Here is a 12,790-nt window from a genome sequence, read left to right on the forward strand (position 1 = left end):
TTAAACCACCATCAATACAATTGTTTTACATCATAGGCCTGTCAAGGCTCAATATATATATACAAGTGTAACAGCCATGCTTAGTAGAACGTTATCCCCAATGCTTAGAAGACACAAAGACAACTAAGTAGATTTTTTTTTTCTCATTTTGTTTGTTTGCTTTTTTTTTGTTGTTGTTTTTCATTCTTTTTTCAGGCAAAAGTCATGAGTAAAACAAACTGTCCTTTTGGAAATGACCGAGAACATTGTAATAGAACTAGGGACAACTGCAAGTTTTCTGCGGGTTTGTTTCTTGGTTTTGTTGGCTTTTTTTGTGAAGGGTCTGTTCCCCCAAATTAAAGATCCTACCTTTTTCTTTCTATCCCAAATAAAATGTAAAAAAAACACCCCAAAACAACCCAACAACCAACAAAGGGGAAAAAAGCACCTGGTGTTTCTTTCTTTTGTTAGAAAAGATTATATATATATGTATATTTTTATATATATATATATATATAAAGGGAGACTGTATATGGCAGTTCAGATGTGGTGGGCCCTCACTGAGAGCTGGCATTATGCTGTGTCCATCCTTGAACTAATCTACTGAAGCGAAGGGAATGTTTTTATGCAGATTGGGGTTCTGACTGTGCCGGTTTCGGCTACGGACAGAGGAGAACATCATGTTGCACCCAGGGACTTTGCACTTGTGCATTTCTCGCAAGTGCACTGTTTTATAGTGCACTCTGAGGGTCCCCTTGTTGCTGTACATTTTGTGGCAAATGTTACACATTATCCCACCGTTGCTCACCGAAACACTGTTGAACATGAGGGATCCTGGGACATCAGTGCCCATACCTACAGCTAAGGCAGGGGCATCTGCTTTGTGGGCAGATTCCCCACTGTCACTTGCCCCATCGACGTCATCCAGGAGAATTCCCTCATCGCTTCCTGCATCTGATTCTCTTGAGGAATGAATACTGCTGCTGGACTGGATGCTGGAGGTGGTGCTCAGGTCTAGGACCATATAGTCTTCTGATATGCCCCTGCCGTACCCATTCATATGGGAATCCTCAGTACCAGCAGGTGAGGAGGTGTCTTCCCTTATGTCAAGCCCCATCTGATGCTGAGCGCCATATATCTTCACCAAAAATTCATCACGGAGGTCCTTACTAAGAGAAGGCTGTGAGGTGTCCAGGCCCATGTCATCCAGTTCTTTGGTCAACAGTTTACGATGCAGGTTTATGTTAGCACTGTGTCTGAGAAAGGAAGAAGGAAGGGAGAAAAGGAAAAGCGCATGTAATTTTTGATTAAAGCTACAGTCATCAAGCACCAAATCCAAATTCTGATTTATCAATAATCTATCATAAAAATATCCCCAATCCATGTTTCTTGGAAAATTCAATCTTGCTATAAGTGAACAAATTTCAATATAAAACCAACCCAAAACAAGCCCCACACCCCCATATTGTTTTTCTTTCCAGCTACTGCTCCTCAACATTAGTCCCCAGCAGCAGCTACAACCCTTTTATTTGATATTTACAAAATAATACATTGCACTAGCAGCAAATGCAAAATGCTCTTCTTGGTTTCTGAATCCCTGCTGGCCTTCCTAAAAGCCTTGCTTCAAGAGAAAATATTATTAATATATGCAGTATGTGTGTGTGTTTGCATCTATGTCTGTCTCTATATCCATATCCTTATATATTTATACATACATATAAATAGATCTTTTATTTTTATATATATATATGTAGGTACTCACATAACTGTGTGAGTGGAATATATGAGGAGAAAAAAAATAAATGCAACTGAATGATACATAGTCAGAGGTCCTGATTCTGATAATTTAATTCTGGTATAAAGGGATTCAGAATTGGGCCAAACCAAGATGGAAAAGACTTGAAGGGTTTAGAAGAACAAGTCTCTGAAATCTACATGAAAGTTTCCTAAAATCTTAGCCAAAGTCACTGGTTTCATCCTTCTGGGAGGACACTGCCACTCCTCCCTGTACTTTTCCCAGTTGTGTGTCCAATGCAGTGCTCAGTGACCCAAGCAGTGTAATTTCCAGCAAAAAGACCTTACTAATGGCAATGAGAATTTTGCCCCAAATCAATTAAAACTCTTGAGCATGACCTTTGATTTAGGTATATGCTGAAGTCATCACGGGTGCTCAAGAGACATTGGAAATGCTATCACTGACGTCAGTGGTTTGGAGCAGATTCCAAGAGCTGCAAGTTAAAATATTCTCAGGTGTTTTACAGAATCTAAGCCCTTGCTCTCAAGAAATAAAGTTCTATGCTTGCAAACAAAATATAAGCCTTTCGGTTAGTAACTGTAAAGCAGCCTATTATTTTAAATGTTGCATTTTACTCTCCACTTTTGACATTGGCTTTATTCACCCATTGCAGTAGAACCTCACTGATTTGCAGTAGTGTCAGGAAATCCTCTTTGAAAAACAGCATCTTCTGAATTAGCAGTGCAACCAACAAACAACATGACAGATATCAAAGACCTCTGACCACAGAACATGCTCATTTTGTCAAAGTGCTTAATAATAAGAAATCAGTATAAAGTTTTCAGTACTAGAAAACTTTAGGGTTTATTCTTCAGAATGTGCACCATTGCTGAGGAAACAACAAATATTTACTCAGTTTCTTTGGAGGGTGACTGGATTTTCAAATCAGTAAAAAAACAATTAGCGAAGTTCTACTGCATAACATTCTTTGCAAGCTAAGGACCCAAACCCGCAATTTACAACATGCAGACTCACCAGTCTGTCTGCCCATTATAAATTGCAGATCAGAGCCCAAATGTAGGAGGGAAAAGAAGGGGGGTAAATGGGGTGTAAGGGGAAGGAAAAGAGAGAGAGAGAGAAAGAGAGAGTTTTAACATAGGAATACTTTAACTTGCAAAAAAGCACTAGGTATAAAATTGGCAAGGGAAGGCACAACAAGGATCAAATATTTTACAGACATTCAGATCCTACAGTAAAAACAAACAAACCCCAACCAACAAAAAAACCCACCTCCCCCCCAAAAAAAAGATAAAAAAAAAAGGAACAAGAGGGGAAAGGGGAACAATAGCTATTAGCAAAATTGCCTTGAAAGCTTTTGTTTTAAGAAACCCTTTGAAACATATCTCTCAACCAATTGAAGTCTCAAACAGGGTACAGCAGTACAATGCAGATGAGTAAGGAAAATGCAAATATAGGAAGATTAAATTGATGTGGAGTTAATTTCTGTAATTTTTTATCACTTTCTTTGTGATTCATCTGTCTTTTGCACATGACATTTGGGAATAAATACAGAACACACCAATAGAAGCGATCTGTCCCACTCACCTGCAAATGCAGGTAACTGTTCTCTGACATAAAACTGATACTGAACTGCAGTCTAATTGAATCGTGTCTGCTTGGGATGAAATTATTCCAGTAAGGGAGGGTCTAGAATGGAAAATTTCTCTCCTAATGAGAAACAGTTGAGAGGTATGGGCAAGGGTGGAAAAAGTGGAGAGTATTCCTTGTTTTTCTCCCACATGGGAAATACTTCTTTCACACAAGCAAGTACAGCACCATTGTTTTTTTAGGGAGCAGACGTGTAATTATGCATATCCCCACACTGCACTTAGGAAGGCTGAGCTTACCTTGTGATAAGATCAGCTTTCTAATCTTTTGCTAAATTGAGATCACAAAAGAGAGAGAGAGAAAAGAGGAGAAAAGAGAAAGAAAAGGGGGGTGGGGGGGAGGAGAGAGAGAGAACAAATTCACATTCCAGTCCAGACATATGTGGTTTAAAAAAAAAAAAAGAAAAGAAAAGAAAAAGAAAATAATATCTGAAACCAACAACATACAAACTTTTTTAAAACGTCTTGACTGTGAAACTGTATTTTTGTCAGTTGTAATCTCACTTAGACTGTTGTCCTGATGGAAACTGACTCAAACACACAATATGAAAAACATAAAGCAAATTAATCAAAGCAAATTCACAGCATCCCCGTTATCATCCACAAATGAGTTTTGAGCAGATGCATGCAGTGCACACATACATGAATGATAAACAGTAGTCCTGGCTGTCCCCTGCCTTGCTGCTGTCAGATGGCACACAGTTCCACATAACATTGCTAAGTGCAGTACAGGAAATGCTTACTGTGAAGGCCTGTCCACACTGACCAGCATTATTACATGACCATAAAAGCACATTTGTGCTTATCATCATAATGCTAACTGCAAACTACTCATAAAGTGCTCATGTGTTTATTTCTTCTGATTTCTCCCCCTCACTCCCCTGGTACAGGAATTTGCTGCAGTGTAGAAACTACTCAGGATAACTGTAACTGTTGCCACGCATCTGTGTTCCTATTTTCTTGGTTTGCTGCTGAGAAAAACAGCAGCTAAGCATGCAATGAAAATAACTCCAGCATTCACTGAATGAAGAGATAAGAATAAATTACCACATTAAAGAGGGCTACTGAGCCCCAGATGGACAGAGGCCATTCTGAGAAAGACCAGTGTAAGGATGCAAACCCTGCTGATGCTCTGATAAGAAGAGATGCTTCTCTTATTCAATTCTCACTTACAGCAATGGCAATCAGTAATCTAGTTAAAGTATGTACCAGCCCATAATATCTGTCAGGCAAACGATGTGCAGAAATGTGCGGATCAGTTCTGGCACTCTGCTCAGTCGTGTCCCTTTTCCGCTGTCAGCAGTACTGCTGGATTCTCCTAATATAATTACATTGACTTTTATTCAATTAAGTGCCATTCCTAGCCTTAAAAAGAAGCTACTTTATCAATTGATTCAGGTGTAATGCAATAATAAAGATGAACTCATGGCAGTGCATTAGCTCTGCTGTTCATAACTTCTGAACATAGGTTCATTCATAGCAGTCGATTTCCATTATGCAACCACAGTTCAAAAGAATTGATTCTTTTACATTCATTTCTTAATCTATTTCACTTGTGTTTAATACTCTCCCTAAATATCATATGCAAAAACATCCTGGTAGGGATGGGAGGAACAAATCGTGAGAAAATGTTCATTTATTTCAACATCAAGTTGAAATAACAAAACCAAAGTCACAGAGGCTAAAACCTCAGAACTAAAAACACTGTGCGCTGAAGATATGAGCAACTCATATGTCCAGTAGTTGAATGATTGTTGGTATAAAAAGGAAGGAAAAGTATATTTTCACAGATGCACCAGTCTAGACTGCTCAGAGACCAACCCTACACACCTTTTCCATCTGCTACACAACTAAGGGTAGCATTGCACCATGAGGTACAGACTGAGTATACTGTGCAAGGTGCTGCTTCTATGGTGTCCTGAATAAAGATTTTATTTTTCAGGATTGAGAGCAGCATTCTGAAGGTTTCATTGTGAAAAGTTATATGTAGGAGGAACATGCCCATGTATGTAAGGACAGCTACAAAAAATGGATTCATAATAAAAAAAAAAATGGAAGTAAGGAAGAAGAGTATGGATAAAAGCAGACTAGAAAGAGGAATAGTACAGACACGGAAGTTTATAAAGAGACACTTTCTGGGAAAAGGCAAGCACTGGCAATTGCCAGATAGAATAGGGTTTAGCTTAGGGGCAGAAATGAAGCATGATTTGCTATGAAGCTATGAAGGCTATTATTCAGCTGTAAAGGCAGAAGAGTATTGCCAACATGTAGTCTGACCAAATAGCTGCAAACAGCAGAAAGAAAGATATGAGAAGGAAAATCTAGCATCACAAATATTGGCCAAGTGCAAATTATCTTTTCTCTTTACAAATGTGACTATTTTTTCCTCCTCTCATCCAGTGCTAGTCTTCCTTGTTTGTTTGTTTTTGTTTTTTTTTGAAAATGTACTTACTCAACCATGTTAAATTGTTCCGGTAGTTTCCAGATCCCCTTCTCCAAACCAAATTGGAATATTGTATCCTAATCCAACTACTTCTCCTCTGCTTTTTCACTCTCAAATCCTAACAAGTCCACTACTAGCTCTCAGCCAATGCTAGCCACCTTGTCTTAGGTTCATCTGCTCCTCCCCACAGCACCTATAGTTTCTTGCTATACTTGTTCTGTTCCCTGACGTGATTTACAGTGCTATCATTTCCTTCTCTGAGTACTGCTCCCAGGTACGCTACCAATGTTCCATGAGTAATCTGAGGCACAGCTTGGACAGAGTGATTTGTGCCAGTGCACAAGCACTGCCACTAAACAGTTGGAAAATCATGAAGCAAGGTATGCCAAAAACAGCTGAGCTTCAGCTTGCCATGGCTCCATTATTCCTTATACCTGAGGTAGCTAATTTAAGACCATATCTGGTGTCCTTTACACTGCACTTGCTGCTGTATCTGCAGGGAAAGAACCTTGAAGAACCTCAATGGATGGCAGAGGTATATATATGTATAGAAAACATAAAATATTTGACCTAATAAGATTCTTATTGATCCATCCATATGATGATACATGTGAAATCTGTGGTTTGGGCCAAATGGCAAGGGTATCTCACCTCCCAGTTCACCACTGCCCTTTCAGACAAGAGTTTCAGTGGCAGCACAGTGCAGAGAGCTACAGTGACTACAGCAGATCTCTGACTGTGGCTATGATCCCACTGGTGGTAGGTAACATTTGCCTTCTCTTGTGAAGTTCACGGAAGTATTCTTCCATAATTAGAATTCATTGTTGGTTCCACCCCACCTACTACTAGCAAGCTCCTGTAGTGAGAGATGCACTATGCATCAACAGAAGACCTAGGAAATATGGTCAATCAAACGTACTTGCCATTTACACAGTTCATAAATCCAGACTGGGCAGTTTCTTTCTACACTGGCTATGAGTCTGATTTTGTTAATTTACTATCCATTTGTTGCAAAGAAAAATGAAATGGCTGCTTTATTTTAGTTTATTTTTATTTAGGCACTCTTCTTATTTCTTTCTGAAATGAGTGAGGAGAAATGTATCAGAGAGTAGAATTTGTCCTGGCAAAGGAACTGGCATGAATTCTATGCATGACTCCAGGCCAACTTTGGATGCACCTGTGCCTGCACGCCTATCTGCACAAGGGCAAGCCTCATCTCTGATGTGCACAGCAGAGCTGGGGAATTTGGATGATAAAGAGTACCCTGTTTATTTAAATTCAAGTATTATATGGAACACAAACCTAACTGCATGAAAAACTGGGTGGAATGCGCTGTTCACAGTTTGGGACAGGGCAGGCTGTTGAAAATGAACCACTAAGCATTATTTGCTCAACTTTTTAGAAAGAGAAAATATGATAATACTTAAATATTAAGGGGATAAGAGAAAAAGAGAGGAGAATGAAGCAGCAGCGTAATTGTTAGGGCAGTCAGTTAGGGACTAAGGAAACCCATTTTCCAGTCCCTTATGCTGTCAGACAGAAAGGCCAAGCCAACCAATGTCTCAGTTAAATGTTCTAGCTATTGGCTCCTTGTTGGCTGGGTGTAAGTGACAAAGTTCCCTGATGAAAATCTCACTCAAACGTCAAAGCACATTGTACTGTTCACTAAAATTCTGAAATGAGTAATTTCCCACATTTCTAATTCTATCCCACCACACCTTTTCTTCCTGTGTTTCCAAACAAATCAGTATCCCAATCTGTTTTACTTATATGTTCTGAAAATGCATTTTCTGGCAAATACACTATTTGCCAAAGTAATACCACCCAACCCTATCATTCTAACACTGCAAAGAAATCCCAGACAGGAGGTCACAGCAGGGGACCATCAGTCTTTGGTAGCTTTTCTTTAGGATACAATAAGTGATCCCAGCATTAAGTAATACATTAAAATTGTATTTGGAGACTTAATGCATTAAAAATCAACATTAAATTACTTTCTGTTAAATTCCGTTCTTTCAGGTAATAGTAGATTTGTTTGGGTTTGTTTTAGTCATTTTGTTTGGTTTTTTTATTTAAGAAGACAGAAGCTCCACTGGTTTATAAAACATGAACCCACACAATCTTCAGCAGTTTGAAGAATGTTCTACTACAAAATCAAAGGCAGTATACATTTGTCTGATGGTTTATGTACAGATTGGTAAACCTCTTCTTAAAGTTGGATACTGAAGAAACTGCTCAGGTTGTACAGGCTCCATACAAGGCATCCTTCTGCTATATTTAGTCTAAAACTAAGCACTGCCAATCAGGTTTAAAATACCATAAACAAGGAAACTTTAGTTATTCCTCCCATGAGACTTTTTCCACCTCTATCTTCAGCTTAGTATTCAGCCTACATTTTAAATATAATTAAATGTTAAAGCAAAGTTCTCTTTGTTTCTTTTCACCTCAAAGGCTGTCAATTAAGATTTATGGGTGTGTTTAAAAATTTCAGCAAAGTATTGTGGTCTTACCTCCATTTCATGTTCCTTTCCTGTTTATTTAAGCCTGAAGCTCATAGAAAGGCTCAGAATATGTGAACAGAACAGAAAGTAAACCCAGAATTTTATGCTTTTCAGTGCTGGGTTTCATGCAGCTAAAATCAAAGAACCAGAAAGTAAGACTCTGGCTAAATATAACAATGTATATATTTATGAGAAAAGATGTGGCCCTAATTCTGATATTTCTTCAAGAAGGAAGCAGCAATAATTTCCCACATTTACTTAAGAGAATCAACAATAAAACAGTTCCAGGAATTTAATTAGTAACTGTTAAAGAAATTATTTTCTCAGTTAATTTTTGTTCTAATTTTGACACTCTACCAGCAGGCTTTGACGCAGTTTTATTTGTTTGTTTGTTTGTTTGTAGTTAAAAAATAAAAAAATAAATCCATAAACCTAAGCAAAGATAATAAAGGTTTGAAATCCTTATCTGACTAAAATTATAAAATTCCCATTTATCTGAACAGAGCCAAGGTTTCAGCTTGTGAAGTAGCACATCCATATATTTGATCACGTTTATTTTGCATCTAAATGTAAGGGGAAAAGTAGGGGTAGGGGTTACATGTTAGAACAATAAATGAAGACAAAATACTATACTACCCAATGAAACCATGGCATTTCTACATGAACAGTTTGGGTAATAACATCAGTTCTTGAGGCTTTAAATTGCATAGAATCTGAAAAATATTAACCTTTCATAGGAAGAAAATCCAAAAGGTAAAATACAGTTCAGCACCTATTAAAAAAGTGAAAAAAAAACAGTGCTTATTAAATACAGGAAATAAAGGACAAGCAAGTTCTTGCAAATTAAAGATGTGGAGCTCAGTCATTTCAATCCCTTTCAATATGAAACAAATCACTCACACTGGTCACGAAGACAGCTCCCTCTACACTCAAATTATTCACTTGAAGATAAGCTCCCATCAAACTCTTTAGGGGTTTAACTAATTTACTGCACAGATACGGCACGTCTGTTGTAATAACAGGTAGGATGTATTGGGGTCGACCATTTATCAGAATTAGACTTCTTTTTTCAATTCGCAGTGAATTATGCTGCCTACACAGCTCCTCTTTCTCAGAGCTTCCCATCCCCTTACGGCCCCTAATGTGGCAGGCAAACAAAATTGACAGTCTCATCTTGTCAACAAGGGGTGATTCTCCTGAGAAGCCATTTAACTTTGCAGAGGAAGCAATGTATTAATGTGCCTGTCCCAGGAATGTTAATCATCTTCAAGCTCCCTCTAACTTTGACATGAACGAAATCACCAAATTTGTTTACTAAATGAATTGTAATATGCTAATAAGAGAGCATGACATATATGGTAAAGCCAAACAGATGGTTTGTTTATTCCACTTTGCAACTTTATAAATGTTGTAACTCTGAAGATGTTAGTGAGAATTATTGGTTTGTTGGCAGTGGCAAACATGCCTTTTGCATACTTAATCCACAGTTACAGTGTGAAAACAATTTGTCATCACTGTGGAATGCATAAAAAATGTCAATGCAGAGATGGCATTTGGGGAGGCAGGATAGCCAACTGTTAGCAAATACTCAAGTTAAATGTGGAATTGATATCTGATGGCCATATTTTCTACCAAAGAATTTGAAATGTAAAATCTGACAGATTCAGGATTCTTGAAAGGCCCAATAATTCAGTACATACCTGTTAAGGTGTTTAGAGAGACGGTCCTTACGGTGTGAACAGAATTACACTTTCACAACAGCTGTGTGTGCTCAGAAGCATCAAGGTCATGTCGCTCTCTTAATATATTACTATTGTTGTCCATTAAAGATCAAAAGATATTACAAACAAAAAGCACAACCACTGGCATACTTGCCAAGTTACTCAGAAACGATCAAAATTGTGTTGCAACACTTCAACCTCTCACTTTACTAGCTGCCTGGAAGCAAAACAAACTCATTACAAAATAGCCAGCACTCTTGTCTAACATCCGGACTGGATGAGAAAGTTTAAAAGAAAAAGATTTATCTGACAGAATATTTCCTAAGTGAACTAATTCATTGTAGCAATGTTACATTCATGAGAAAGTAATCTGATGTAACACAAAATCCTTCAGTGGAAATTACAGGTACTCAGCACCATTGACAATCAGTCCAACTGCCATCAACTACACATACGCTATGGAAAAGTTTATACTGGTGTGCTGCATAGCTGACATGTGTTAGACCCTCATCTCCCATGTGTTGAAGTATTTTGCTAGTCCTTCACACAAGGTGTATTTCCTCATAAGAAGTACTGAGGCAACTTCCACACAGAATTTGTGCCAAACTGCATGAATTAACATTTCTTTTCAACCCTAAATAATCTAAATATTACATGTAAAAAAATCAGACATTTTCACCCTTTATTTTATTTCACTGTTACAACAGCCATGTAAAAGATTTTATGCAAACAGGCCCTTCAGTTCAGCATCCCACTCCTGAATTTTATCAAGTTTCAGTAAATGCAAAAAAGGTAAAACTCAGGCAGAAAACATAGCTTCACCTAATTCTGTTTTGAAACCAATTCTTTTCTCCTAGATATTAATAACATCAGTACATTATTCATTATTTGCTTGGAAAGTTCATAGACTATTTACGAACTGCATTACAAGTTCAAATTAATAATAAATCCTCAGATCCAGGGACAGTTTTGTATGATTTCAGGTTCCATGGCAAATAAATAAACCCTTTCATTCGGTCACAATGCAAAGGTAATTCTCATTCCCACTGCTTTGTTCTTCTAAAAAGTCTGGGTTTGTTTGTATAATACCAGAGGAACTACAAATGCAAATACAATGTGGCACTTCTACAGGGTTCCTCTACTTGTAATTTTACATAACCAAATAAGTACCCCTTTCAGGTCAACTGATGGCTGATTATCCTATAACCTCCCTTCACTGACGTCCCAACTCCTCAGTAATTTCAATCTTAAGAGATTCTTCCATACATACTATTGTCAGCAGTTATTAAATTCTCAACTTTTTACCCATCCACAAGAGACTGTGCAAAGACATCTAAGGGAAGTATGAGTTCAGCTTGCTGTCCAAGGATTATTTTGGAAGAAACATTAGCGGCCATCCCAGCCTGGCGCTTATATCTCATTTGAAACATCTACTCATTCCTGACCAACAAAGAAAATTTCAATAAAGTACTTTTACTGGTTTAACAGCAGTGAGCTCCGGGGATTGTCAAAGTGCTCAGTCTTTTCCGAGGAGAGAAGGAATCAGCAGCTCAAATATAATTAACCTTCCATTCTCAATGCAAACTGCCACACACAGGAGCTCTGCAGTCTATTAGTGAAGTTATAACGGCCAACAGGCAGAGGCAAAATTGGTCAAAAAGTTGGCTGCTGCTGTCATATTTTTAGAATTATGATTAATGACACTAATAATGTGGATGATTACTGATATGTGTATCTCCTGCAGTTTATCATATTGCACTGGCTGCCTACGTCCACAATAAACATGATGCTATCATTTACCTCTTTATTGAAGGCAATCCTTCTCTTGAAGGAGCACATTCTAATTACTTTGTAATGTTTTATGTCTTAAACATTTTGCAGCTCTGGACTTTGCCAACAGCTTCATGTCTACCATTGATTAATTACAGAATGTTTAATCAAAATTTAGAACCTAATGCAGTCATTTATGAGTGTGCTGCAAGTGCCAAGATAGTTAGGCTGCCATCCCAAGCTTGGAGAATGCTGGGTTCAAAATTAAATCCCAGAAATATGGAAGATGGCAAAGATTTTACCTTGAGTGATTTGAGTTTAAAATCTTACTTCAGTTGAATGACTGGCACCCACCCAAGACGAGAGGTCTTTATTGTGCATGTATGTGTACTTGCATGTTCCTATTACATTTTTCCTACTCTATAAATGTCTTAAATTTTTTCATTTATGCCACTGTTGATGCAGTTGTTTCTCACCTCCTTTACAAGCCTTCCCTGCTGCTACAGCTCTTGCAAACACCAGTCAAGACAGTGTAGTTTTGAAGTAGTTAAACAAGTGAAAAATAATTTGCAGGGACAAATACATAAGTTTTTTTTTTTTAATGTGGATTTTTATGGTACTGTCATACAACCATTCACCGTTGAAGTTAAGTGTTTTTTTAATACCATTACTGAACTGCTGAAATGGATGCTAATATAGCTTGGAGTGCTAATGTCAAATCTTGGTAATAAAAAAGACAGACTGCTGAATGAAATAATTTCAAGTAAAAAATAGAACAAAAGTGCTCTTCACTCTCGCTCTCCACTTTTATTGAATTGGGACTGACTGAGCCAATTGCTTTAGAAGTCTGTAAAACACAATTACTAGTGAGCTGACTGACCCAGCAGTGCCACTTCTGTGACGGAACAGACTAAAAAGACTGCAGAATTAGTGCTGCTCCCATATCTGGCTATCAGACCTGAGAGACATCCAGC

At 37.8% G+C, this 12,790-nt stretch overlaps 1 protein-coding gene across 3 annotated transcripts in view; it reads right to left on the reverse strand.

Annotated features, from left to right (window-relative positions):
• Positions 1 to 422: 422 nt before the first annotated feature.
• Positions 423 to 12,790, reverse strand: part of BNC2 (basonuclin zinc finger protein 2) — a 239,257-nt gene continuing 226,889 nt past the window's right edge. For 2 of the 3 annotated variants that reach the window (XM_034072691.1, XM_005154982.3), the window contains one exon: positions 423 to 1,235. In XM_034072691.1, the coding sequence (XP_033928582.1) occupies positions 575 to 1,235 (661 nt within the window). In that variant the 3' untranslated portion in view covers positions 423 to 574. The remainder of the gene's footprint in view (positions 1,236 to 12,790) is intronic. The other variant, XM_034072692.1, reaches the window with a different exon arrangement.

Source organism: Melopsittacus undulatus, chromosome Z (genome assembly GCF_012275295.1).
Source record: "Melopsittacus undulatus isolate bMelUnd1 chromosome Z, bMelUnd1.mat.Z, whole genome shotgun sequence".
NCBI lineage: Eukaryota > Metazoa > Chordata > Aves > Psittaciformes > Psittaculidae > Melopsittacus > Melopsittacus undulatus.